This window comes from Myotis daubentonii, chromosome 10 (assembly GCF_963259705.1).
Source record: "Myotis daubentonii chromosome 10, mMyoDau2.1, whole genome shotgun sequence".
In the NCBI taxonomy this organism is placed as follows: domain Eukaryota; kingdom Metazoa; phylum Chordata; class Mammalia; order Chiroptera; family Vespertilionidae; genus Myotis; species Myotis daubentonii.
Window position 1 is genome coordinate 85,024,343 of NC_081849.1, and position 27,958 is coordinate 85,052,300.

Here is a 27,958-nt window from a genome sequence, read left to right on the forward strand (position 1 = left end):
CACACCTGGCAGGGCGCCCCCGTTGGTCTCGTGGTCTGGGGGGCCACGCTCCCCGCAGGGCCTGCCTGCTTGTGCAGGCGTGACCCTCCCCGCTCACCTGCTGGCACTGTGCGTGGAGGTCGGCGCGGGTGGACACGCAGCCTGACCCTGGGTCCGAGTGAGGCCACTGAGTCCTGGGAACAGAGCGGCCAAGGGCCAGGGTTTCCTGACACCGGGCTGGCCCCCAGCGTGGGAGGCGGCCGTGGACTGGGAAACTCAGTGTGGCCCCTGCGTCTGAGCCGGCGCCATCACTCGCAGGGGCCTCCTGACATCCTGGCGAGCACGCAGGACGGCCACTCACAGCTGTGACTCCGAGGACCCTCAGGGAGATGTGTTGCTATATGCCCTCAGGTGACCGAGTACAGAGGGGGTGGCCCTGACCCGCTACTGCAGGGGGCGCACACCCAGCGTGTCGAGTGGGGTTTGGAAATGCCCCCTTCCCTGCAGAAACTAGCGCCCAGGTCGCTCAGCGGCCACGGCTCTGGCTACCCCCAACCCGGAGTCCCATTGTCTCTCCTCGAGGCTACTCTCCCAGCGCCTGCCTCTCCGGCCACCTGGAGGCCTGGCCTGCAGCTCTCAGTGTTGTGGGGCTCCGCATTGGGGCTCCCTCCACACAGACCCTCCAGGCTGAGTTCCCCGCCCGCCTTCTGTCTGCCCTCAGCACGCTGCTCACGGACACGCCCCCACAGCCCAGGCTCGGTCTGCAGAGCGCGAGAGCCGGGAAGTCAGGCTGCTCCGTCCACAGGTGACAAGTGGACCACTCGGGCGGCCGCGGGCAGGCGGCTCGGCACAGCCCCTTCCTGGGCCCGGGGACGCAGGAGCAGTGGCCTGGCAGGTCGGCCTGCAGCCGGGCAGCTGTCTGTCGGGGACATGGAACCGCTGTGAGGACAGCAGCTGTGCGTCCACTCAAAACCAGGCGTGAGCGGGACAGACAAGCACCTGAGCGGCAGCCACGCGCAGCCTGGGTGTGTGCCCGCCCGGAGCCCACAGCCTCTGGTGCAGGGACCTCGGACAGCAGAGGGGCCGGCCAGGGCTCGCGGGGCCTTCCTAGTACAGGTGCTGCGTCTCTGCACACGGTGCAGCAGTGGGCTCCTTCCTGCTGAGGAGCACTCGCTCCCCTCCCTCTCGGCTGTAAGGCCTGCTCCTCTGCTTCTTTATGCAAACACACGCGCTCTCTGGGGAGGCTGCTTGCTTGGCAAAACCCTGGAAGTCCAGTTGCGAAGTCTGAACGCACGCTCCTGGCAGAGTGTGGGACACGTCGGCGTGACCCTGGGGCAGGTGTGGCGTCTGTGGGGATGAAGCCGGCCCTGCTCCGGCCCCACCACGGGGCAGGCTCCGCTCCACGGCTCCTGAGGTGCAGCAATGCTGGTCGCCGTCCCTGCTATTTATAAAGGTGGTTGTGGGTATCCTTTGCCTTGTTTCTGTTGGTGCTGTTTTTTAAATCATGGACTGTGTTTATAATAAACACTAGAGGCCCGGTGCACGAATTCGTGCACGGGTGGGGTCCCTCATCCTGGCCGGCAATCAGAGCCGATTGGGACCATCTCGCCCAGTCCCGATTGGAGCCAATGGGGGCCAGCCGGCCGGGGGAGGGTCCGCAGGAGATTGGCTGACTGTGGGAGGTTGGCTGTGGGAGCACACTCCTGCATTGAGCAGCTGCCCCCCTGGTGGTCAGGGCACGTCATAGCTATTGGCTGATCGTCCAGTTGTAACAGTCGCTTAGGCTTTTATATATATACTAGAGGCCCGTTGCAGGAAGATTCCTGCAAGAATAGGGCTTCCTGCGGCCGGAGCGAAGCAGAGAAGGGAGCGAAACCTGCCGAGGCGGGCTTCGCCCCCACCCCCGCTGCCCTGCTTGCTTTCCCGCAGCTCCACTCCCTTCTGCAGCACTTGGCTTCCTTCTATGTTGTCTTCAGTCTTCACTCCCTGCCTGCGTATGCAAATTAACCGCCATCTTTATTGGGTTAATTTGCATACTCATCTGATTGGCTGGTGGCATAGCGGAGTGACACCAATTTGCATGTTTCTCTTTTATTAGTGTGGCTAGACATGAATCTTTTGTCTGATATACTTTCCCAACAGCTTTGTCTTAAAATTTGGGTGGTATATTTTTTATGTTAACAATATATTTTTTCTTCATGATTTCTTGCTTCCTTGGAAAATGTTCTACTCGCACCTATAAACCGATTCTCCTGAATTTCCAGGTAACCTACGGAAAATTCTCCACTAAAGCTGTGTCTCAGGAACAGTGTACTTTCGTTGTCCGAGGGAGGCCAGCATCTACCTTTCTGTTTATTTCCAAGTAGTAGTCTCCATATTATCTATTGAAAAAGATCAAAACTGTGCTTGGAGGTTTAAATGATCTCTGTATCTGCTCAGTTCCTCCTCCCTTCTATCACGGGGAGCATGCTGTCGTATTGTTGCACACGCACCATACTGCTGAACAGTCACCGTGAAACCCTTCATTGTTAGAATGCACTTGTGAGCTTGCACTTTCTCTCCCAGGTGCTGGTACTCCCTGACACGGCCTGATTCTATGTCATCCTGGAGGCACACGCGGAGAGGAGAGAGCAACGAGTGGGGAGACTGCGCGGGGGAGGGCTGAGGGCAGGAGGCGAGCGTGGGGGTGCTGCTGGAGCAAGTCTCAGCCAGGCCACTGGCTGATGCCACAGTGGACATGCCTGGCATTTCTGCGTGGCCTCCATGGGTCCTGGGGTGCTGGTCCCTGGAGCCTGAGGGCCTAGCCAGGGAGGCTCATCCTTCCTCAGGGCCTGTCCCCGCGATGCGGCACCATCACGGCAGGAAGAGCACCGCATCCCTCTTGGTCAATAGTGACAACAGTTGACAATAGTGGACTCTGGTCTGGACACTCCGCCTTCATGACCACCCATGATCTGTGCCGTCTAAAACCCGCATTCACCGGTCAGGACAGGACCCTGGAGGCTTGGCAGCCCCACGCGACAAGGACTCTCCTCACACAGAGCCTGGCCGCCCACGGCCTCCGCCCCGACCCTCTGCCCCGTCAGAGAAGGGCATCAGATCTCACTCGCCGTCGGAGCGCACGCGGTCTTTTATTCCCAGCAGGGCCCGGCACAGCCCTCCCACAGCCGAGGGGGAGTCTCCCTGGGTGGCAGCTCTTTAGTAGCCTACAGTCTGCTTCCTGTTGTTGAAGGGGTTGTAGGGCTTCACCGTTGAGATCATCCGGGACAGCGGTGCCTGGCGACGGAAGAGGGTGACGGCCATGTCTCTCCTCAAGACGCTGAAACACACGGAGGAGAAAGAAAACGAACACATCAACAAGCATAACGGACACAACCTCGTCTCTCTCAACTACAGGTGCCCACGTACCAGAGAGAGAACATCAACGAAAGAGAAAGTAGGAATTATTAGTCATTGTGTGCATTGTTTTGTTAATTTTGTTTATTGCATTTTTCCATTTATCACATTACATGCATTATATTGCAATCAGTTTTGTTTTTCTAATATATTTCTATTTATGTCAGAGAGGAAGGGAGGAGAGAGAGAGAGAGAGAGCAACATCAATGATGCGAGGGAATCCTCCATCGGCTGCCTCCTGCACGCCCCACACTGGGGAAGGAGCCTGAAACCCGGGCATGTGCCCTGACTGGGAATTGAACCATGACCTCCTGGTTCATAGGTCAGCGCTCAACCACTGAGCCACATTGGCCGAGCTGCAATCAGTTGTACTGATTGAGGATCTGTGTCTAGATTTACAGTAGGTGCTAAGAATACAGAAAACCCAGCTAAAAGGAGGGGAAGCTGTCAAGAGACAGCGGAACAGCCCCGGGATTCCCAGTCTCTGTGGGGGGCTGAGGGTGGGAAGGACTCAGAGGGGTCACCTCTCTGGGCCTGGCGTCCATCCTGCCTCGTGTGGACGTGTGTCATGCTGACTCCCTTCAACCACTGCACCCTCCTCAGCAGCCATGCCCTCGGCCGAGGCCGCGCACGGCAGGGACAGTGACCAGGTGCCCACGCACTGCGGCACCGGGGCTGCAGGACTGACAGTGTCTTCCAGAGACCCATGGTTTGGCCACGAGCGCCCAGAGGTGGGCTCCCTGGAGCCAGGATGCCCTGTCTACGGGCAGCCCGGCCCCGCACCTGTGAGACCACGGCCAGCCCCAGAGTCCCTGTGGGAGCCCCTCCCCTGAGGCCTCCTGGGCCCTTACAGATGATCAACCTCATCTGCAGTGGGAGGTGCCCTCACGGGGCTGGGTCGGTGCTGGAGGAGCACAGACTCCGTGAGCCTGGCGGCAGCAAGCACTCGGCAAGGGAGGTGGCGGCCAGGGTAGCATTCACCGTCCCCTCCTGCAGATGCTTAGTGCTTGGGCTGTGAGCTCCTTGCAAACTGGGTCTGGCTCCTGTGAATTCCCAGCCGCAGTCGACGCTGGCTGACCCGTGGAAGAGCGTGAGGATTAGCCAGCGAACGCCTGAGCCGATGAGAATGAGAGCCGTGTGGTCCACACCGGGCCCAGCACCCCGCCCGCCGCTGCCTTTCTGAGGGCCCCAGGAGCCCCTGGGCAGCGCTCAGACTCTGTGGCCCCGCTAACCCGCACCGGCCCCTCCAGTGGCTCCAGGGCATCGCCGGCTCCAGCACCACAGAGGCTCCGGGGCTGTGCCCTCCCAGCCGTCTGTCTCCCCATCAGGCTCAGCTCCGGGGAGGCGGGACTGTTTCTGCTCAGCCCGTGGGCTCAGTGCCCGGAGCGTGCCCGGCCCAGAGTGGACGCTCCCGAGTGTCTGACGGACGAAGGACTGGTCTGCCTAAAGGAGCAGAGGCCCCTGTGCGGGAGAACTGCCGTCCTGTGGACAGACACACCCAGCGCCCGAGTCTCTCTGGCCGCCGGGCCGCAGCTGCCCTGGTGAGGACGCATCTGCGTTTTCCAAGCCGTGTCGTCTCGGGGTGAGGCCGTCACCGACGCTCAGATGCGGTTTAACGAGTGGCCATGAGCTGCTTCTCCAGCAGCTTGAACAACAGGGTCGGTGGCCCTCCCCTCCCGTCTCGTGCTTGCAGTTGGCAGAATGTCTGAAATACACGGCTTTGACCAGAGCCTCCCTCTGCTGGCAACGCGGGCGCCGCCCCGAGGAGCGGAGCGCAGTGTCCGGGCAGCTCGCCCCTGGGCTGTGCGGCGCCCACCGTGCAGACCGGGGTGGGCAGCGCGGCGCCCACCGTGCAGACCGGGGTGCGCAGCGCGGAGCCCAGGGGCGGACACCCGCTGCGCGCGCTCGGAGCTCCCGGCTGCTCCCGGCACAGCCATGGGGACGAGCTCTCCGTGCCTGGGGACTGGCACCCCATTCTTTACACCACGTGGCTCGCCTGTTAGCAGCTAATTGCTCTGTAATGGCAGAGCCATCGCGAGGCGCCCCGGGACCCGGCACATTGACGGATGGGCCATACTCACCGGTGCACCTCCGAGTCCAGCGAGGGGACGGCGGCGGGAACGTGGGTGTTTGCCGGGTGGGTGGCTGTGAAATGGACCTTCCCCGTGTACCCCGGGATGTTGGCAGAGCTGCAGGCAGGTTGAGAGGGGGAAGGAGAGAGAAGGAAGACGGTGGTGAGTAGCGCAGCCGTGGCACCAGCACGCACGCTCCGGAATGCAAAGGCGGAGGCCGTTAAGGCGCGGTCTTCGGGAAGGGGCAGGCGTCTCGCCCGGGACTGAGACGCGCACCTCAGGTCCACGTTTCCTTACCACAGGGGACCTCGTTTCTCGAACTTAGTTCCTCCCAGAAGGCTGTTCGAGAAGCGATTTGTTCGAAACAGAATCATGTTTTCCCCGACAGAAATAATGTAAATTGAATTAATCTGTTCCAGACCCCAAGCGATTCCTGTTCAACCTCTCTGATCTGCCGCACATGCGTACTGTGCATTTCCTCTGCAGATAAGCACTTTGCTCAAGTTGATGGAACCACCCCTACTCGCGCTAAAGGCTCCTTCAGGTGCCACAGCCCTGAGCCCGGGGCTGACTGCCTCTCCTCCTGCAAATCCACAGCCCGCTCCTCCCTCTGCAATGGCCGCGCTGGTCCAGGAGCCCTTCCCGCCCCAGCAGCGCCAGCTCCGCCTCTCCCCGCTGTGAAGCTGCTCCCCTCTCGCCCCCTCCCCCTCCCCCCACCTCCTCCCCCCTCCCCCACCACTCCCCATCCCCCCTCACCCCCTCACCTCCCCCTATCTCTCTCCCCCTCCTCCCACCCCTCCCCTCCCCTTCCCCCTCCCCTCCCTCTATCTCTCCCCCCCCTCCCCCACCCTCCCCCCTCCTCCCTCCCCCCTCCACCCCGTGGCCAGCGGCCTGCCCAGTGCCCTCCATCCTGTGAGGCATCAACATGAAAGGTTGTCAGGTCGGAAACTGAAGTTCCGGTCGACGCCCGAGATAGTTTTTTCTGTGAACGACTCGGTCCAGAACCGAGGGGGAGGCCTTCGAGAAATGAGGTGGGACGGCATTTGCGAGTTGGCGGGTTACGTGGCTCCGATCCCAGTGAAGGCAGCCGGTTCCTTCAGAGCAGCCGCCGCCACGGCCCGGTCCTGCCCCACTAGCCACGGGCACACGCCTGCCTCTGAGTGACGCCTTTCTCGTCACCATGAATGCTCTGCACCGCGGCTTTCCCTGATTTCCTGAAACCGCACACCTGTAGCCTGTACAGCCCCCTCCTCTGCTTCCCCCCATCCCGCCAGCGGGGGGGGGGGGACGAGCAGAGCACGTGCGGAACCCCCTCTCCAAGACCCCCTGCGCCCAGGAGCACAGCCTGTGCCTGCAGAGGCTCCTGCACCTCTAGGGCGTGTCCTGGGGAGGCGGCTCGGGGCCCAGTGCTGCCCCAGACGGGGGGGGGGGGGGGGGGGCGGGGTTGGGGGGGGCTCCCCTCCAGGGCCGGGGAACGCGCAGCGATTGGGCATGAGCGTCCCTCCCACACGGCACTCCCTGCACTCAGTCCACACCCTCGGGGCTAGGCCTTCGCCTCTGGGGGCTGCTCTGGGGGACAAAGGTGAGCCCACAGCCTCACGCCCGGAGCACAGAGGGCAGCCCGCTGCACCCCCCCACCCCCAGCAGCAGCCTCCGGCAGAGCACTGGGCGTGTGCAGGGCCAGAGGTCAGAGAAGAACGGGTCCCTGACAGGCCTCAGGTGTCTCCTCCCAGGAGGCACTGTGACCGCTGGCTGGCCTCCCTGCTGGCAGGGACACGGCAGGAGCACCAGCGCTCACAGGAGGGCGCTCGCGCCCAGGGCAAGAGCAGAACACACAGAACCAGCCAGTGGATCTCAGGAGGCCGCAACAGGGAGCTGAAGGGCAGGGCCCCCACAGGAGCCAGCCCCCCCCCAGCCCTAGGCAACGCCCTGAGCAGCCAGGAGGCTACTGTGCGGGCAGCCCATGGGCCTCACTCAGCCTGGGCTCTCGGGAGCCCCAGTGGCAGTGGCGACAGGGACTTTGTACTTTGGTGCTCAACTACCTTCAGTGGAAACACACGGTATTAAAGAAATCAGAGACGCACAGAGAGCCCAGCCCAGAGGGGGAGGGGAGGGGAGGAGAGGGGAGGGGAGGCGAGGGGAGGGGAGGGGAGGGGGAGAGTGCAGACAGCTGTCCAGATGTGGAGACGTGCCGCCAAATGCTGGGCACACTGCACTTTGGGGCTTCGGGAGGCCCTGTGATTCCGACCCCCGTGGCCTGGGCTCCCCGGGCGACACCGTGGGCGGTGGAGTGGGGAGCTGTGGAGAGCCACAGTCTCGGGTGGGCTGGCAGCACCTGGTGCAGAACCGGCACCGCCGATTCCGGGCCGTGCCCCTCGGGGCTTCTTGGAATCTTCTTGAACAAGCGCAGGAATGTCAGAGAGGTATGCCAGAGTGAAATGCTTCCTGCGTGTCTACCCAAACACACACGCTTCCATGCGGTCGCTGGAACCCGCCTCTGTGACGGGCTTTCCCCCCCACAAACACCTGCAGAGCCGGGCCCTGGAGGGTCAGCAGAGCCAGGCCCGGAGGGGAGAGCGGTGGGGAGCCGGGTAGCCGGCTGTGTCCTGGGAGGGGCCAGGTGAACAGCAGCACCCAGCTCCCTGGGGGACAGCTCCCCGTGAGCACAGCACAGGGCTGCCCATGACGTCATGGACGCGCCATATCCCACTGCGTCATCTCTGACGATAAGCCAGGAGCAAGGAGGCTGAATGGAAGACCAGCTGTGGGCTCCAGGGACGGATTCAGTCCCTCAGGGAACTGACGTCTGGAAGGGCCAGCTGTCCCCATGCGGCTCCTCCTCCGACCGCTGGACCCTCAGGGTCCGCAGGGCAGGCTCCGTCCACCCGGGCATCGCAGGCCGGGCGCAGCTCTCCAATGGGGGGAACTGAGACCACCCCCTTGAAGGCGGACTTCAGGGGAGGGGCGCCGTCAGAGCCCCAGCTAGGAAAGCAGAGAAGAGTCCACATTTTCATCTCTCAGTTGCCAGTTCTTTGAACACCGCCTGTAACCAGTTCCAAAAATACGCCCGGACTTCTCACTACCAGGTAAACTGGCAGGAATCACTGCCTAAGTCAGTGGTTCTCAACGTGGCTGCACATCAGAACCACCTGGGAATCTTTGTAAAATCCTGACTTCTGGGCCTCACCCTCCGGAAATTCTGTTTCTTTGCTGTGGGGTGGGGCCACAACATGAGTAACAAAGAAACAGAATTTCCGGAGGATGAGGCCCAGAAATCAGGACTTTACAAAGATTCCAGGTGATTCTAATGTGCAGCCCCGGCTGAGACCACTGCCCTGAGTTTACACCCAGCTGGTTTTGTTCAGCAAAGCAGAGCAAGCTGGAAGCTACTCACTGGGAGGTAAGGGAGTGTGGCGAGCAGGAAGGAGAGCACAGGTGTGTGCACTTCAAGGCCAACCAGGCTGCAGAGAACACGGAACAAGCATGCTACCTGGGGAACGCAGGCATGTCACACGGTCAGAGCCCCGGTGAGCACACGCCTCTGGATACACACGTGACTGATATCGCAGGGAGGGCCGCGCCCAGGCACCTCTAAAGGCGCCCGTGAATCGCCTGTTTAACCCTCACGCGTGCCGTGTCGCTGTGGGTCTGGGGTCAGGCCCCTTTCGCAGACGTGGGCCTGGGGCGTCAGAGCGTCTAAGTGCTGTGCCCAGAGCTAACTCGGCGCAAGTGGCAGGACGGACCCCAGGCAGAGGCCAGGGCGGGAGCACGTGCACCGGCTGGGACACGCCTGCCCTCCCGCCAGGCCCCCGGGCTGAGCCAGGAGAGCCGTCTGGGGACAGCGCCGCACGGGGGTGGGTGCGAGTCCAGTTACCTGGCCTGTCCATGGAGCGCCGCTGGCAGGTGCAGAGCAGGCGGAGGGCGGGCGGGCTCCTGATGGCCTCCAGCTCAGGACTGCAAATGCCCACGTGGGGCTTAAAGAACCCCAGGGGCCAGAGACACGCACGCAGAGTAAGAGGGTGAGAGCCACGAAGGGGCGTGGGCCCGGGCCCAGGGCAGCTGGCATGTACCTGCAGGGCCGCCCTGCCAGCCGTGTGCCCTCACACAGGGCTGGAGGCTCTGAGGTCCTGTGGGAGCCATGTCACCCGGGTGCAGAGCTGGTGCAGGGCACGCTGGGGGGTGGGGAGCAGTGGGAGGGGCACCCCACGAGGTCCAGGCTGGCTTCGGGGAGGCCTGGGGTGGGGCGCAGCAAAAGGGAGGAGAAGGGAGGCCATGAGTTGTGGCTCCTCTGCTGCCACCTTTGCTGGAAACCCGGGCAGGGCGAGCACCGTCTGGTCCCCGACTGTCTCTCTGATGAGAGCGATGCAGGCCTCAGGGCAGTCAGGAGCCGACCAGCCGATCCTTCCCTCCTGTGCTGGGGGGGCACCGCGTACCAAGAGGGGAGGAGGCTGGGAGCAGGGTGAACGAGGAGTGTGCTGGCCTGGCCCGGCTCTCCTGCCTCAGCGCCCTCACACAGGCGCCCCTCACACAGGCACCCCTCACCCAGGCGCCCCTCACACAGGCGCCCCTCACACAGGCGCCCCTCACACAGGCACCCCTCACCCAGGCGCCCCTCACACAGGCGCCCCTCACACAGGTGCCCCCTCAGAAAGCCTGGATGAGACCGAGTGCCGGGGTCCAACCCCAGCAGGTCCAGGGGTCCCCAAAGGTGTGGACGGAGTCGGCGAAGAAGGAATGACACGGAGACAGCGTTCAGTTGATCAGCAGCCTAGCCAGGATCTCCAGCCAAGTTCTGGTCTTGATCTCCAGAGAGGCTCTGCTTCGGATCTCCAGCGAGGTTCTGTAGCCATGTTCCCTCGCTAGGTTCTCCAGCCAGGTTCTGTCCAGGCTCTCCAGTCAGGTTCAGTGTCCAGGTTCCAGTCAGGTTCTCCTGCCAATCTCTGTAGTCAGGTTCAGTCCAGGATCCCTTGCCATGTTCTCCTGCTAGGCTCTGTCTCTAGGCTCCGAGGCCAGTCCCTCTCCAGGATCCTCCGGCATGCTCTCTCCAGCGAAGTTCTTCTGTCTCTAGGCTCCGTGTAGGCTCTGTCTTCTTGATTCTGTTCTAAGTTCTGAGTTCTGAATTCTGTCTCATGATTTCTGTGTTCTGAGTTCTGAGTGTTTCTGTCTTGTTACAACTGTATTTATACCAGTTGATTCAATCCTATCAATCTCTATTACAAAGGTTAGGGCGTTTCTTATCTCCATTCCAGGGAGAAAAGATTATGTAGTTTAAGCATGATTGTTCGTAGTTAAAGGGATTAATTACCCGCCTGGCACTTAGTTGAGGGGTTTTATTCCCTCCCTAACTTCAGGGGAAAATCCCTACCTGGGGAAAACAACCTTTCTCAGAGAGGAGACCTTGGTTAAAACACATAGTGCCAAGAAGGTGAGCAAACATATTAAGAACAGTATGCCATATATGCCAGGTCCCTTGAAACAGCAAGCATGGACCGGCTCCCGGCAACCGAGAGGAAGAGCCATGCTCGCCCCAGCAGGACGGAGCCCCCTGCACTCAGCTCCCCAGCTCGCTGGCCCAGGACTGGACTTTATGCAGATGCCATCGCAGGCACTGCTGTTAGCTCCATGTGGTTTAGAGAAGCAGCATGTTCTGTTTAGAGACCCCCATCTGTGCACTGAAGTCACCAAGAGGGCAAGCAGGGCAGGCACAGTCCGGTGGAGATGACGTGCGTGGGAAGGGACCGGCGGGGCGGTCGGGAGGAGCGCAGGTGGTCAGAGACATTCCTGAGGTGCTCCCTCTCTAGCGAGGGGGGTGGGGGGGGGGGCGGCGCCTGCTTGTTACTCTACTTCACACGGAGCAGGGAGCACTGCATGTTTGTATCCACATTTCACAATGAAATCGGAAGCACTTTGTGAAATGAGGGACATCCACAAAACAACAATAAAGATAAATTTTTTAAAAAGGTTAAGAATATGTTCAGGTGGAAACCTAATCCAAGGAAGAAACTCTGCACCTCGCAGGCCCTCTAGTGCCCGACCTGGGTAACTGCAGTTAACGTCCTGACCCCTCGCTGATCTCCAGGGCAAGGGAAACCACACACACACACACACACACACACACACACACACGGTGACATCACACCACACACGCACACACACGCACACACACACGGTGACATCACACCACACAGGCTGTGCCCAGGAGGAGAGCACCAGCAGCTGGAGACACGGCCGAGGGGGAGGACGCCCCCCGAACCACCTGACAAGGGCCCAACACCCGAAGTTTATAAAGAGCTTAACACCACTCAACACCAACACACACCAAACCATGCAACTCAGAAATGGGCAGAGGCCTGGACAGACGCTTCTCCCAGAGGACACACAGACGGCCAACAGACGCTCAGTGTCACCGACCGTCAGAGAGAAGCCACTTAAGCCAGGAGGCATCACCGCACACCCGTCAGCGAGGCCGCAGTCAATACACCAGCAAACAGTGCGGGCGAGGATGCGGAGGAGAGAGCCCCTGTGCGCTGCTGTTGGGGCTGCCGGCTGGTGCAGCCGCCGTGGGGACAGCATGGCGTTTCCGGAAAAGACTGGACACGGACCTGACTTATGACCCACGGTCCCACTTCAGGGAATTTACCCCAAAACCCTGAAACACTAACTGGAAAGCACATGCGCCCCTACGGTCCCTGCAGTGTTGCTCACAACAGCCTCGCTGTGGAAGCGCCCAGTGCCCTCGGCGACGAGGGACGAAGAAGCCGGGGCTGTGTGCATGGAGCCCCTCGGCCGCAGGAAGAGGGACAGCTGACCACGTGCGACAGCATGGAGGGGCCTGGAGGGCATTACCCTCAGTGAGGTCCGTCAGTCAGAGAAAGACAAGTACCCTGACTTCACGTACATGTGGAAGCTGGAGAACAGTATCAGCAGCAAACCAAATGGAAACGGACTCACAGATGCAGAGAACAGACTCAAGGGGGGGGGGGGCGGGAGGGGTGAAGGGACTGAGAAGCACAGCTGGGAAGTCCCCCCACAGTCACGGGGAGGTGAGACAGCACAGGAAACAGCCAGGAAGATGGTGACACGATGCCCGGGCCAGGTGGGCACTGGAAATAGCGAGGGGCGCCCTGTGTCAAGTACACGATTGTCTGGCCACTCAGCTGTCACCCGAAACCAATACATAATAACAATAAAAAAGCAGAATTAACAGCAAAATGGAGCAGAACGGCCGCTCCCTAATGTGTCCAAGGGAAACGGTGAATTCACACCGAGTGTCAGACATGCTGCCCGGCTGCTCGTCTCTCTTTGAAGGTGACCCCAGGGGATGTTCCCATTTTTGGTAGCAAAATGCTTCATAAAACTATTCACAATGCAAACGTGCACCTCAAAGGAGAACATTATTAAGTTTTATGCCTGTTGAATATTTTTAATTGCTTTGTCCCATATCCTTCCTTTAAAATTTTAGAATGATTCTGTTTAAAGGCATTTCCTTTCAGAACTTACTAGAGGCCAGCGCACAAATTCATGCACCAGTGGGGTCCTTCGGCCTGGCCTGCGGGATGGGGCTGAAACCAGCTGCAAGAGGGCGCAGGCCAGGCCAAGGGACCCCACCGGGGCCAGAGACACGGGAGGTTGACCAGCCAGGGAGGGACCGCGGGACGCTGACCAGCAAGGGAGGGACTGCGGGAGGCTGACCAGCCAGGGAGGGACCGCGGGAGGTGGACCAGCCCAGCCAGGGAGAGACGCAGGAGGCTGACCAGCCAGGAGGGACCGCGGGAGGCGGACCAGCCAGGGAGGGACCTCAGGAGGCCGACCAGCCAGGGAGGGACCGCAGGAGGCCGACCAGCCAGGGAGGGACCTCAGGAGGCCGACCAGCCAGGGAGGGACCGCAGGAGGCCGACCAGCCAGGGAGGGACCGCAGGAGGCCGACCAGCCAGGGAGGGACCGCAGGAGGCCGACCAGCCAGGGAGGGACCGCAGGAGGCCGACCAGCCAGGGAGGGACCGCAGGAGGCCGACCAGCCAGGGAGGGACCGCAGGAGGCCGACCAGCCAGGGAGGGACCGCAGGAGGCCGACCAGCCAGGGAGGGACCGCAGGAGGCCGACCAGCCAGGGAGGGACCGCAGGAGGCCGACCAGCCAGGGAGGGACCGCAGAGGCTGACCAGCCAGGGAGAGACGCAGGAGGCCGACCAGCCAGGGAGGGACCGCAGGAGGCTGACCAGCCAGGGAGGGACCGCAGAGGCTGACCAGCCAGGGAGAGACGCAGGAGGCTGACCAGCCAGGGAGAGACGCAGGAGGCTGACCAGCCAGGGAGGGACCGCAGGAGGCTGACCAGCCAGGGAGGGACCGCAGAGGCTGACCAGCCAGGGAGAGACGCAGGAGGCTGACCAGCCAGGGAGAGACCCAGGAGGCTGACCAGCCAGGGAGGGACTGCAGGAGGCTGACCAGCCAGGGAGGGACCGCAGGAGGCTGACCAGCCAGGGAGGGACCGCAGAGGCTGACCAGCCAGGGAGGGACCGCAGGAGGCCGACCAGCCAGGGAGGGACCGCAGGAGGCCGACCAGCCAGGGAGAGACGCAGGAGGCCGACCAGCCAGGGAGAGACGCAGGAGGCCGACCAGCCAGGGAGAGACGCAGGAGGCCGACCAGCCAGGGAGGGACCGCAGGAGGCCGACCAGCCAGGGAGGGACCGCAGGAGGCCGACCAGCCAGGGAGGGACCGCAGGAGGCCGACCAGCCAGGGAGGGACCGCAGGAGGCCGACCAGCCAGGGAGGGACCGCAGGAGGCCGACCAGCCAGGGAGGGACCGCAGGAGGCTGACCAGCCAGGGAGGGACCGCAGGAGGCTGACCAGCCGGGAGGGACCGCAGGAGGCTGACCAGCCAGGGAGAGACGCAGGAGGCTGACCAGCCAGGAGGGGCTGCGTGAGGTGGACCAGCCAGGGAGAGACGCAGGAGGCTGACCAGCCGGGTGGGACTGCAGGAGGCTGACCAGCCAGGGAGAGACGCAGGAGGCTGACCAGCCAGGAGGGACCGCGGGAGGCTGACCAGCCAGGAGGGACCGCGGGAGGCTGACCAGCCAGGAGGGACCGCGGGAGGCTGACCAGCCAGGGAGGGACCGCGGGAGGCTGACCAGCCAGGAGGGACCGCGGGAGGCTGACCAGCCAGGAGGGACCGTGGGAGGGCTCCAGGGCATGTCCGGCCTGTCTCGCTCAGTCCCGATCAGCCGGACCCCATCAGAAGCTAACCTATCGGTCGGAGCATGAGCCTCTGGTGGTCAGTGCACGTCATAGTGACTGGTTGAGCGGCATTAGCATATCATTAGCATATTACGCTTTGAGTGGTTGAACGACCAACCGGTCAACCAGACACTTAGCATACGGTTTTATTCTACAGGATGGGAGAGTCACCAGCTGATCCCTCCTCTGGACTCGGCCCCATGTCGAGGGCTGAGGGGAGTCTCGGCAACATGTAACCTCCTTTGACCGTCAGTGACTCAGCAAAGTCACCTTTCTCCTCAACCCACATTCAGAGCTTCTTCCTTCCATTACAGTAACGCCCATCACCACGCTTCCTCCTTAACAAGAGGTCCGGGCAGTTACGAGGGGGACTCACCAGCCTGTCTGTGAGTGAAGGATTCTGGAGCTCCGAGGCTTGGCCAGAGATGTGATGTCTCCGGAGGGATTGTCAATGTCGTCAGCGTTGGTGGCCTGCACGTGGCCGCTGGGAGCAGGAAAAGAAAGGACAGCACAGGTTTCTTTCTAAGAAATACGGACGGAACAAATAAACAGTGTCCTACCTCCCCCAAATTATTTGCCAAAACAGATCAAAAATTGACTATGCGAAAGGAAGGAAGGGAGGGAGGGAGGGAGGGAGGGAGGGAGGGAGGGAGGGAGGAAGGAAGGACATGATGATGGAACAATCTGCCTAAAAAATAGGGAGAGGCTTTCTTTCTCAGAATAGGAGTTGCCAGGCTCTTGTGAATGTAAGTTTGGACCAGCGAGAGAGGAATGGCTGCCTGTGCTTCCGAGGACAGAAAGGCTGTTTCTGCAGAACTGACAGCCCATCTGCGGCCCTCACTGAGGCCCCGGATGACCATCTGTGGACCCAGGGAGGCGGCCCGGGCAAGGCAGGGGTGGGACCTGCAGAGCTAGCAGGGTCCCGGGAGACGGAACCCGGGCCACCAGCAATGCGCCTTTCTGTGCTGAAACCTGTCAGGGCTCCGAGGAAAGTCCTGACACTGAGCAGGTGCTAGGAAAGTGCTAGGAAAGTGTTAGCGTCTGTGACTAGGCATGCGCTGCCGAAAGGAGCGAGGCACACACATTTAGATGTGAATCCAGTCATTTTAAAACACTGGGAACATTACTTACGTGTAGAGAGGAATGTATTTGCTTCTAGAACTTGGACTCACACTTAGGAAAAGAGAAAATACGGGCAGTTGAGTTCTTGATATTAACTTACAAAACCTCCACTTGTTATAGCATTTCTTTTCCAAATAAATCTAAGCTTTCAGAGCCATCGCAGAGGAAGTGGCCTCTGCAAGTTTCTAATGTTAAACAGGAATCACGTCAAGTTGTCGTTGTAAGTGAAAATCAAACACTGAACAAACTGGCTCCCAGCTCTCAGGGACACGTGCTTGCTGACGCCATGACCTCGCGCCAGCGCGCACCTTCCCACGCGTCTTCCTTCTGCTCTGCACTCCCTTAGTGATCACACGTGGACTGTGGGTTGTAGTGAGAACCAAAATAAAGGGACTTTCAAAAGCAGAAGTGCCATTTTTTAGACTAAATGAAAAAAATGACCTATGTGGAAGGATCTGTAATAAACCCATCATTTTTAGCGTTAGTAGGACCCTAAAGAAGTGGAGGACACGAAGTTTGATAAAGATAATTTCTCATCCCCGAAGCCCACAGCTGCCACCTGGGAACACCTGGTGTTCCTGGGGGCGCTCGGGTGCTGCGTTGTGCCACCTGAGCAGTCCAGCCGTTAGCGGGTACGAGGCGGGGGGAGGAGGCAGCGGCCTGAGCACCCGCAGGGGATGGAGTCTGTGGCCTCCGGGAAGCCCTCCCACAGGGATCAGCGTGCGATGGGGAGGCCTGGGGAGGCACGTTAGGGATGCAACTTACAAATTGACTGGTTTGGCCGGAACCAAGAAGGATCTCGTCTGAAATCTGTCCCAGAGTCCACCGACCATCTAGAACCATCAGAAGGGGCGACAGACACTTAAAGAGCAAGTCACTGTGAGGCAGGCACAGGCTCCACCTGCTGCTCCTCAGGCGCTAGCCCAGGGTCTTCACTGCCCATCACCCCAGACGCTAGCCCAGGGTCTTCACTGCCCGTCACCCCAGACGCTAGCCCAGGGTCTTCACTGCCCGTCACCCCAGACGCTAGCCCAGGGTCTTCACTGCCCGTCACCCCAGACGCTAGCCCAGGGTCTTCACTGCCCGTCACCCCAGACGCTAGCCCAGGGTCTTCACTGCCCCGACACCCCAGACGCTAGCCCAGGGTCTTCACTGCCCATCACCCCAGACGCTAGCCCAGGGTCTTCACTGCCCCGACACCCCAGACGCTAGCCCAGGGTCTTCACTGCCCGTCACCCCAGACGCTAGCCCAGGGTCTTCACTGCCCGTCACCCCAGACGCTAGCCCAGGGTCTTCACTGCCCCGACACCCCAGACGCTAGCCCAGGGTCTTCACTGCCCGTCACCCCAGACGCTAGCCCAGGGTCTTCACTGCCCGTCACCCCAGAGGCTAGCCCAGGGTCTTCACTGCCCGTCACCCCAGAGGCTAGCCCAGGGTCTTCACTGCCCCGACACCCCAGACGCTAGCCCAGGGTCTTCACTGCCCCGACACCCCAGACGCTAGCCCAGGGTCTTCACTGCCCCGTCACCCCAGACGCTAGCCCAGGGTCTTCACTGCCCGTCACCCCAGACGCTAGCCCAGGGTCTTCACTGCCCCGACACCCCAGAGGCTAGCCCGGGGTCTTCACTGCCCCGTCACCCCAGACGCTAGCCCAGGGTCTTCACTGCCCTGACACCCCAGACGCTAGCCCAGGGTCTTCACTGCCCCGACACCCCAGAGGCAAGCCCAGGCTCCCCAGGAAAAGCATCGCAGCTTCCCTCACAACTCGGCCGGCTCCAGAGCCACTCCTGGCCTCGTCCCTTAACGCCAGCTGTGCTCTCACCGCTGGAACCGGCCGCATCCCCCTCCTTCAGGACGAAGCCCCGGGAAGGTCTGGCTGTGGTTTTCACCCGAGACTGTGCTGATGTGGATCCACCTTTGTGCCCGCTGCAGCCCCAGCCGGGTCTCCCCTTCCCTGACAACCCTCCCCCCCTCCCCCCGCTTGGAACCGCCTCATGCAGGAAGGACTTTGGATAGCAGCATAATTTAACACCATTATCTGTAATAATATGACCAAGATGTAATACTTTCATGTAGCTGAGAAATCCTTAAAAAAATAGTGATACGTTAGACACTTCCTTTTGTCCTTTAATTGAATTTCGATATGAAAATCCCCTGCTGAGACCATATTAAAGCTGTTTTCCTCACTTATTATCATTTCCCCTGGAAAAGCTGAAGCAGTTTGCAGGATAACGTGGGCTGCTGGGCCGCCTAGGGCCCGCGGTGAGGACGGGCTGCAGTGTCGCCGGTTCCTTTTCAGACCGGTGGGCTTTATGTGCGCACATTAAAACTCCACGGTGGGCACAGGCCCAGGGCCTGCCCGGCTCCTGAGAAGTGAGGAGGGCAGGGAGGTGAGGGCACCCTTGGGACCAGATCTGCCAGCGCAGAGCAGGGCTGCTGGGAGGCCGAAGAGGTCTGAGGTGCTAAAACCTGGTGGGTCCTTGGGACTCAGCCTGGAAGAAACAGCGATGAAGGCGGTGGAATACCATTTGCAACAGACAAGGCCTGAGGAAGAGCGTGGGCCTGAGGCCGGCGAGGGCAGCACAGGCTGCACTGATGGGTGACGGAGGGCGCGTGGGGGCCGGGCGGGAGGACGATGAGGGAGAGCAGGAGAGATGGGCTGCGGGGGCCTGTGCCGGTCAGGGGGCCTGTGCCGGTCAGGGGGGCCTGTGCCGGTCAGGGGGCCTGTGCCGGTCAGGGGGGCCTGTGCCGGTCAGGGGGGCCTGTGCCGGTCGGGGGGCCTGTGCCGGTCAGGGGGCCTGTGCCGGTCGGGGGGCCTGTGCCGGTCGGGGGGCCTGTGCCGGTCAGGGGGCCTGTGCCGGTCGGGGGGCCTGTGCCGGTCAGGGGACAGGCTCACGCTGTGCAAAGTGCGCTGCCCCGAGGAGTGGCGGAGAGGGCCTGTGGGAGCAGCTCCGGGCTTGGCGTGGCCACCACAGCCCGGGACGAATCGGTGTTGAGAAATGAAAAGAACCCAAGGCAGCTCTGTTTCCCAGACTCAGGCCGTCCCTTTCTGCCCCCGAAAGCTCAGCGCCAGCCCTTTCCGGGGAGCCCTGCCTCCGCACAGGTCTCTGGGCCTGTGTCACCTCTGGGTCCTCACCGTGCTCTCCTGCTCTTCAGTGTGGAGAGTGAACAGGCAATGCAAAGCCTTCTGAGAAAGCGGCGCCTTAAACACACGCCTGAAGTACAACAGATCATGTTACAGTATGGAGCTGACTGATAACCTTATGATGATGGCACTGCCAACCAGACGTGCACAGATTTACTCGTTCTTTCCCTAATTCTTAGCAATAAAGTAAGTCTTACTGTTGCGCAGAGTTTGGGAGTTCAGGTCAGTAAGTGAGACGCTGCGCCCGGGCGGCCCCTGACCTGAGTTACTGCCGGGACCCTCTCGTATCTTTTCTGTGTGAAACACTGTGAGACGGGGTCGGCAGCTCTTTCCACCGTGGTCTCCTCTGGGTCGAGTCTTGGCGCCAGCATCTTGTCCCAGGGAACGCTTTCATAAGCTCTGGAAAGTGTGACATGATCGCCTTTTATGGAAACACATGTTCAGTCGGTCTAGTTCACCACAATATCATACACTGTCCCAGGCAGAATTCTAAGGTGCCCCCCCTTCTCTGCCCCCCCCCATATGCCATGGACAATCACCTCCCCTCAGGTGTGGGCGGGGCAAGTGGGTGTGGGAGACTATCACACTCATGATACTCTGTATGGCAACTGCGTATGGCACATGCAATGAGGTCCCTAATCAGCTCCTGTTTTCTCTGATACTGCACTCACCTCCTCTCTCTCTCTCTCTCTCTCTCTCTCTCTCTGAGCATTTCCGTTCTGTTTTGGTTTTCCTTTTTTAGTAAACAGAGGGTTTTTTTAGATGCTTCCTTGACCTGTTTATGTTAGCAATAACATAAGTAACTAAATATCTCTATCTGATGTTTTCTGAATTTCTCATAGGACTCAGGATAATGGAGACACAAAGGGGCTATATCATTAAGTATAAAATAAAATTTTAAATCAAAATTCTATTTGAAAAAGTTCTTACCTTTGTGTCGAGGACATATAAAACAAGTCCTTCGCATCACGTTTCTTGTTTGGCTGTGCAGGGAGCTCTCTGTCCTCCTAGAAGGCATGAAGAAAGACCAGCCGTGAGCGGGGATGGACGATGCCTCGAGTCAGCCTGCTGCCTCTCCCTTTCTTCCCTTTTCTCCTTCGACAGCATCTGTGGGGTCAACTAGTCTATGCTTCCCGGCTTTCCTCTGCTGCCCGGGAAATTCACATTTTGCATATATTCTCCTAACGATTAAGTTAAAATCCACAAAGGTGTATATCAAAGTTAACATAAAGTCAGATTTTTATGAGAAAGCCCTTGAATATTTACTGTTGACAAATAGCGGTTAATTCCATAAAATTGCAACATTTAAAAAAACCTTCTGTCTTGTCTAATAACACAAGCACATTAGTTCTGAAGTATTACCCTCTTCCTCTCTTTCATCTCATTTTATCAAAACTAACTCACTGTTAATGTAGCGCTGTGGTTGGCATGGCCGATGGCCCCTTATTTACACTCAGCACCACGCTGCCAGTCCCGCTGCTCTGGCTCCTCGTGTCCTCCTTGGTTTTTCCCACCCCGGCCCTTGGCTCTGCTCTTCTCACTCAAGTTCAGTTTCCAGGAATTCTCTCACGGACGCGAACTTCTCTAGCCCTCTTTTGTAACTCATCCTCGCGTTTGAATGATGTTCTAGACGGGCTAGAGGTCTAGTTTATGGTTATGATTATTTAATAACAAATACGTCTCATTGTCTTTGGACTGCACTGAGTTTAATTGCTTGCAGGTGTTCTGTGAGCTCCCCCCCTTCCCCCGCTCAGGTTATAGTTAGGGTATCTGTACTGGTTTTTCTACAGTTCCAAGATAATTTGTTTAGGAGAGGCTCTATCTCTGTCATCTGTTTTCAGACTTGCGGTGCTTCTGCAGTCTGTGAATTCATGTCCTCTGAGCTGGTGGCTGTCAGCCACGGGCGCCCGTCAGTCCCGGCTGCTGGAGGAGGTGCACTTGCCAGCGATGGGGGTCTGGATTGGGCCCTACCAGCCTCTACTACTCAGTCCTCCCCTGAAGGAAAGCTGTCGGGGAGGCACAAGATAATGCAAGACACACGATGACTGTGAAGGTCTGCACGGTGCCTGGCACATAAGGCGTATTTTAAAGTGGTAGCTATTTCGGCTCAAATTATAAACACCACAGACAATGAACTAATTTAAGTGCAAACACTGTATCACACTCCCCGGAAAGGAGCCTTACCTCACAGACCGCTTCCTCACCGAACGTGTACGTGTGAGTGACTGAGCACGCTTCATGCCGAGGCTGGGGAGGAGCGACTCTCACTGGGCTGGTCCAGCCTGCAAACAAACAGGACACCTTTCCGTGACCCTGCAGCGAACACCCCTTCCACCAGAACTTCCTATGAGAAAGCTGAAATGCATGCTGGGAATTAACTTTTCGGTGGGTTATCCAACAATTTTTCTCATCAGTGAGAACAGGATAGCTCTGAAATTTGCATGTTAGATTGTTGTAATAGTGTAGAATTGCTTGTTATTTATTCCTCATTATTGGGAAATTAGGAATTATATTGAGACAAATGAAAACACACAACATAACAAAAGTCATGGCATTTAGCAAAAGTAGCACTGACAGAAATTCATAGGTATAAACCCTTATATTATAGAAGAAAGCTCTCAAACCAACAACCTTCATTTACACCTTGTGGAGTTAGAAAAAACAACAAACCAAACCCAAAGCTAGCAGAAGGAAGGAAATAATGAAGATTAGAGTGTAAATACAAAATAGAGAAAATTCATGAAAGCAAAGGTTGGTTCTTTGAAAAGAATAGCTAGATTGATAAGAGAGAAAGAAGACTCAAGTAAAATCACAAATAAGGAAACATTACAACTGATTTTACAGAAATAAAAGTAATTATAAGAAACTAGAGGCCTGGTGCATGAAATTCGTGCAGAGGTGTGATCCCTAGGCCTGGCCAGTGATCGAAGCACGAGCATCTGCCATGGAAGGGCAGGTCCCAGCTGACCTCTGGGCCCTGGGCAGCACCTGGGCCCCTGGGCCCCCATGCACCTCCCTCCACCTGAGTCACAGGTGCCCAAGTCCTCACTCGGAGATGCGGTGAGCACGGCTGGACACTGCAGGCCGAGGTGCAGCGTGGGCCTCTGGGCTGCCCAGCGGCACCACACTGAAGCCAGGTGGGCAGTGCACTCTCTCCCAGTCGACCTCGCAGACCGGCTCCTGCTCAAACCCACAGGAAGCCCAACCGGCCCCTGTGGCTGCATCCTGGCTCACCCAGAAGAGGTTGCGTGGGTGCAGGGCAGGCTCCTTATGGGCGCCCAGCACCTGAGCATAGGGGCTTCCCTGGCGCACAAGCCCTGGCATCCCGGGGGAGGGTAGCAGAGGGAGTGAGAGTTAGCTCAGCAGACACCCCACATTCTCACCACACCTCCATCCCCATCACTCCCGCCCCCAGGTAGCCAGCTAGAGGTTGCAGTGCATCGCCAACACCTGCCATGTTCCACACCTTAGATAGTATTTGATTCTTGGTAATACTCCAGCACATGTCATAGTGAGCAGTCAAACTCCTGGTGGAGGGGACAATTTGCACATTAGGCTTTTATTATATAGGATTAGTATGGAGAAAATAATTATATGAAATTACTGTACACCAAGAAATTGTATAACCTAAATGAAATGGACAAATTACTAGGACCACACAACCTACCCAGTCTGAATCATGAAGAAACAGAAAATATGAACAGACCTGTAACTTCTAAGGAAATTGACTCAGTAATCAAATACCTACCCTAAAGCAAAGCTCAGGACCAGACAGCTTCACTGCTGAATTCTGCAAAATGTTTGAAGAAGAATTAATACTAGTCCTCCCCAGGCTCTTCTAAAAAAAATAAATGAATGAGGAGGGAACACTTCCAAACTCATTCTATGAAGCCATCATTACAGGGATGCAAAAGCCAGACCATATCCTACTAAACACTGATGCAAAATCCTCTCCAGAATACTATAGAAGAGACTTTAAGTGCACACCAAGAGGATTATACACCATGACCAAGTGGGTTTTATTCCTTGAATGCAGGAAATTGGGATTCTGCACTATTGGTGGGATTGTAAAATGTGGCAGCTGCTGTGATGGACCGGGTGGAAGTTCCTAAAAAAAAATAAACATAGAATCACCATAGGATTGAGCAACTCCACTCCTGGGTACATATTTAAAGAACTGAAAGCAGGTTCTTGAAGAAATATTTGTACATGTGTGTGCATAGCAGCATCATTCACAACAGCCCAAAGGTGAAGCAACCCAAGTGTCCATTGATGGATGAATGGAAAAAAAAGTAGTGCATGCCTAAAATGGGAAAGTACTCAGCTTTACAAGGGAAGACAATTCTGACACATGCTAATACATGGACACTGTTGTCCACGATGACATTATGCTAAGGGAAACATGCCAGTCACAGAAAGACAAACACGCTGTGATTTTACTTATACGATGTATTCAGGGGAGTCAAATTCATTGAGACAGAAAGCAAAACTGGTTTCCAGGGGAGGAGGAGGGGGGAACTAGGGAGTTAGGGTTTAATGGGTAAGAGAGTTTCCGTTTTGCAAGTTGGAAAAAGTTATGGAGATGTATTGTGGTAATGGTTGCACAATGCTGTACTTAATACCAATGAACTATATGCACTTAAAAATGGCTGAGAGCTGTGATGGAGCAAATGTTTTTGTATCCCCAAAATTTACATATTGAAGAACTGACCCAAAATGTGATGGTATTTGGAGGTTAGGCCCCTGGGAAGTAATTAGGTTTAGATGAGGTCGTGAGGGTGGGGCTCCCATGATAGGATTAGTGTCTTTCTAAGAGGAGAAAGGGATACTGGAGCTCGCTCTCTCTCTGCCATATGAGAAAACAACGGAAGGTTAGCCTCCTGCAAGCCAGAAGGAGGGCTCTCAACAAGAATTAAATTGATCTTGGACTTCCCAGCCTTTGGAACTGTGAGAAACAGGGACCTGTTGTTTAAGCCACCCAGTCAATGGTATGTTCTTATAGCAGCTCAAGCTGAGACGATGATTTTAAAAAGGTCGGAAGACATACAAAGAGTTACATATATTGTCGCAAGAGGCAACATCTTTTTCTGTCTGTGACAAGGGTGACTGTGTCACCCGTTGCAAGGAGAACCAAGAGCAAGCAATAAAGGATTTGAATGTAATTAGGATAAGTCTGGGACACTTGATCAGTGCACAAGAAAGAAAGCCAACTCTGAGCAACACGGAACTGCCGCATCAGTTAAATGTTTGACAAGCTTGGAATTGGGCAAGAAGCCAGCCATCCAATCGTTTATGACTTGGCTTTGGTATTTATGAAAACCCACTGGAAAGCATACTGGGCTGTGACACGATTAATTCTGAGAAGATGTGCTTCCTTATCAGAATGTCTTAGGAATCACATGGATTCAGGTTTGCTAAAAACTGAAGTTCTTATTTATAAATAATGACTATTTCCAGGATCTACAAAGTCACTGAAAGCCTAGGACAAATTATATTGCAACCAATCCCTGAACTCCTGGCATTATTCTTTGAAAATGTAAATAGCTAATAATAATAAATGCTATTAACTGAATGCTTTACCAGGTTCCAGAAATTATGCTAAGTATTTTACATGTTAACTCATTATTTCTTACACTTTATAAGAAAAGGAGTAATATTGCCAATTTAAGTGTAAAGTGACTGGAAACTCTAGACTTTGCTTAACTTTGTAATATCTAACACTTATTGGCTCATGGTTCATTCCTTAATGTCAGACATGTTTACATGAATTACACTAAATGGCCCTCACTATAATCTCATAAAGTAGTTTTACTAGCATGTGAACTTATTTTACAAATAAGGATACGTGGACACAGAGAGATTAGTAACTAGCCCAAGGTCATAGTGAAAGTAAGCTTTGTGCCTGGATATGAGCCCAGACTGTCTGACCCTAGAGCCTATCTTCTGAATTCTGTTTTACTGATCCCGGTAGCACAATATGGAGGCTGGATAAACTCTGTACTCAGTTCTGAGTTGCTGGTACAACCTCTGTTAACCCTAGTTTAGTGGGAAATTAGCTTTAATTTCTTAAACTTGTAATTTGTTGGAAAACAGTTCTTAGAAAAACTTACAGAAACAGCCCAACCTGAGGCTGGGGTTGTCTGCTTACAAGAAAAGTGGCCTACTTGCCTACAATGGGAGCACTATGAAAAATGAACTCTGTTCTCTTTAAGGAAGCGTCCTCGACAATGAATACTGTTATACACTAAAACATTAGCAAAAGATTGAGCTCCAGGCCTTTGCTGACAGGCTAGAAAAGCAGTTGCTAGTTCAGAATCAGGGCAAGGTGCTGTCTGAGATGGACCTGAACTCACCAATGGTCCCCTCATGCACGTACCTAAGACAATTCTGCACCTTAGATAGTATTTGATTCTTGGTAATACTGTTTTTCCCTAAGTAGTATTTCCAATAGATTGTAAAACAATTATTTCTTAAAATCTGGTAGTTGAACATTATTTACACTCTTCATATGAAAATTCCAAACGAAGGTATTTCCCTAAGCCCTCTGTTAAGTCAACAACTGGAGTGCATATTAAAAGCATAATTCTTATCCTATGCTTACTAGTATATGTCCCCAAATTGCTCTTTCTGGTTCAAAAGCGGGTACCTGGAGGGTATGGCTCGGAAGCGTGATATGTGGCGTTATTTCATTCCCTTTACCTTTTTTCTTACCCCTTTTTCTAGTCTCAGTTACCTATGGCTTCTCTCCGTGCAGTGGCAGGAACCATGACTCCCCACTGCTCCACCATATGCTGCTGCCACTGTCCCTCCCCCACTGCCTGCTTAGGCCTCTGGTCTAGGCTGGGTGTGGAGGAGAAGCAGTGCTAGAGGAAGCTCAGCATCTCTTGACGCCGTGTTTGGCCTTTTCCCTTCCACATGCTCAAAGATGTTAGTCTCTTTGCACTTCCCGTCTACCAGACACACTCCCATACAGGAATATTTCTCGTGGCTTTCCTTTGCAAGTGCCAGCACTGCTGGCCAGGCTGGCGACAGTCTCTGGGAGTGCCGCCATGAGGTACAGCTTGTCAGGAGGTTCATCAATTGTGCCTTCAGAGCTGTGTGAAGCTATTTCTGCAGGGGTTGCTTCTCAGCTCCTGTTCTTACCAGACGCCAAATTTCACTTTCAACTACTTTCCCATTCCAGCCCCTTACCTAACTCTCACATAACCATCAGATTTACTTCTTCCAGAGAGATGATGCGGCATGCTACACAATTATCAGCGTCAAATAGAATTTGGCTTGTGGTACAATTCGGTTATCTATCCTATATAACAAAAGCCTAATATGCTAGGTGTCTGGCCGTTCAACCAGTCACTATGACACACACTGACCACCAGGGGGCAGATACTCCAACCAGTAGGCTAGCTTGCTGCTGGGGTCTGCTTGATTGGGACTGGGAAAAATAGGCTGGACATGCCCTGGACCCCTCCCGTGGCCCCTCCCCAGCCCCAATCGTGCACTGGTGGGGTCCCTCGGCCTGCCCCGCACCCTCTCAGAATCTGGGACCCCTCAGGGGATGTCAGAGAGCTGGTTTCAGCCCAATCCCTGCAGGCCAGGCAAAAGGACCCCACTGGTGCACGAATCCATGCACTGGGCCTCTAGTATTTATATAATAAACTAGAAGCCTGATGTACGAAATTCGTGCAAGGGGCTTGGCCCTTGCAACCCCAGCTTCCTCTGGAAGGATGTCCGGAAGGTTGTTTGGTCTAATTAGCATATTATGTTTTTATAAATATAGATTACCTGACATGTAATTTGTGTTGGTCACTTATACTAATGAATGCACTTTTAAACACCAAATATTATTTTACAGATAGATTTATAAAAGGTTTATCATTTTTACTTTTTCCTTACAATGTATAATTTGAAAATAAGATTTTCTTATTTGGTTCTTTACAACTTTATGTTAAATTATCTACTGAATAATGAATCTTATATCCATGCTCCTTCTCCCTGGTTTCAATGTTTAAAAATTATAAAGCCAATGTCACTTTATTTACCTCCAAGTCTTGCTCTGATGGCAGTATCCGAAGTTGCCCTGGAATTCCACTTTCTGTCTTGTTTTAGTTCTTCTAATAAAATTTTTTGCCTTTTTAGCGTTGTTTGAAATCCCGTATCTGGCCTGGGAACTCGTTGTTGAGGTTTCACGTCACTCAAATCCACCAGGCTTGGGATGGTTCGGCCAATGCCAGGCTTTAAATCAGCGTCGCCACCAGGACTCATGAACCCCGAACAGGGATCACCTAAGGGTACATCATCACGGAGTGGAAATAATGGGTAATCTGGCCCATATGGTGGGGGATAAGGATAGTGTAAATGATAGTTTGGTACGAATGAAGGGGGGTAAGGGTGAAATTTAAGAAAAGCAGGGTTGCATTTCTTTTCCGTTCTCTCACAGTCGTGTCTGTCCGCCATTCCTTTCACAAAAGGCATGTTCATTTTTCTTAAGAGATTATAGTAGTGTGGGTAATCTGCATTCTCAACCGCCTTTGCTCCTGAAAGAATGGACCGTTCAGAGATACTTATCTTCCCAGGTGTGTGCTGTGAATGTATATCCATAGCTTTTCTTAGAAAATTGGGTGACTGCAAATAAAGTGTTTCTGATGACTCCTTTCTCTTTAACAATAAAACATATACTTCCAATAGTTGAGAACTGGTTAGTTTATCGTAACAGTATTGACGTGGCTTTCTAAATGTCGACAAGGTAGGGCTTTTGCTCTTTTCTTTTCGAAGGTAGGTATTTTCTCTTGACCAAAGGACGCACAGGGCGGCAACAAACCCGGGCAGGAAACACAAACAGAACAAAGCCCTTGTTGCTTAGCAACAGCTAGAACGCGGGCACCCTGGGTCCCTCATTTCTTCCTCTGAGAGGTGACAATACACACTGTCGTTGGGCATTTTGTCTTCAGTTGCTGGAGGCTTCCTTCTTGAATGCATTTGCACCAACCGAATAAAATGTTATTTCTAGCGACTCT

At 55.8% G+C, this 27,958-nt stretch overlaps 1 protein-coding gene across 1 annotated transcript; it reads right to left on the bottom strand.

Moving 5' to 3' along the window:
* Window positions 1–3,124: 3,124 nt before the first annotated feature.
* Window positions 3,125–27,595, bottom strand: SPMIP7 (sperm microtubule inner protein 7). Its single transcript, XM_059656183.1, has 9 exons — window positions 26,984–27,595; window positions 21,129–21,226; window positions 19,875–19,951; window positions 19,205–19,343; window positions 16,565–16,632; window positions 15,809–15,850; window positions 15,054–15,161; window positions 5,457–5,564; window positions 3,125–3,298 (listed from the first exon to the last, which is right to left on the bottom strand). Exons 1-9 carry the CDS (start codon window positions 27,540–27,542, stop codon window positions 3,178–3,180), a joined length of 1,320 nt encoding a protein of 439 aa, XP_059512166.1. The 5' UTR covers window positions 27,543–27,595; the 3' UTR covers window positions 3,125–3,177.
* Window positions 27,596–27,958: the final 363 nt, after the last annotated feature.

Coding starts and splice junctions, on each gene's coding strand:
- SPMIP7 (XM_059656183.1), bottom strand. CDS start 27,542: ATGGATATACATTCACAGCACACACCTGGGAAGATAAGTATCTCTGAA. Junction 19,952..21,128: donor GTGAGGAAGCGGTCTGTGAG/GTAAGGCTCCTT, acceptor CATGCCTTCTAG/GAGGACAGAGAGCTCCCTGC. Junction 15,851..16,564: donor CCGGCCAAACCAGTCAATTT/GTAAGTTGCATC, acceptor TCTTTTCCTAAG/TGTGAGTCCAAGTTCTAGAA.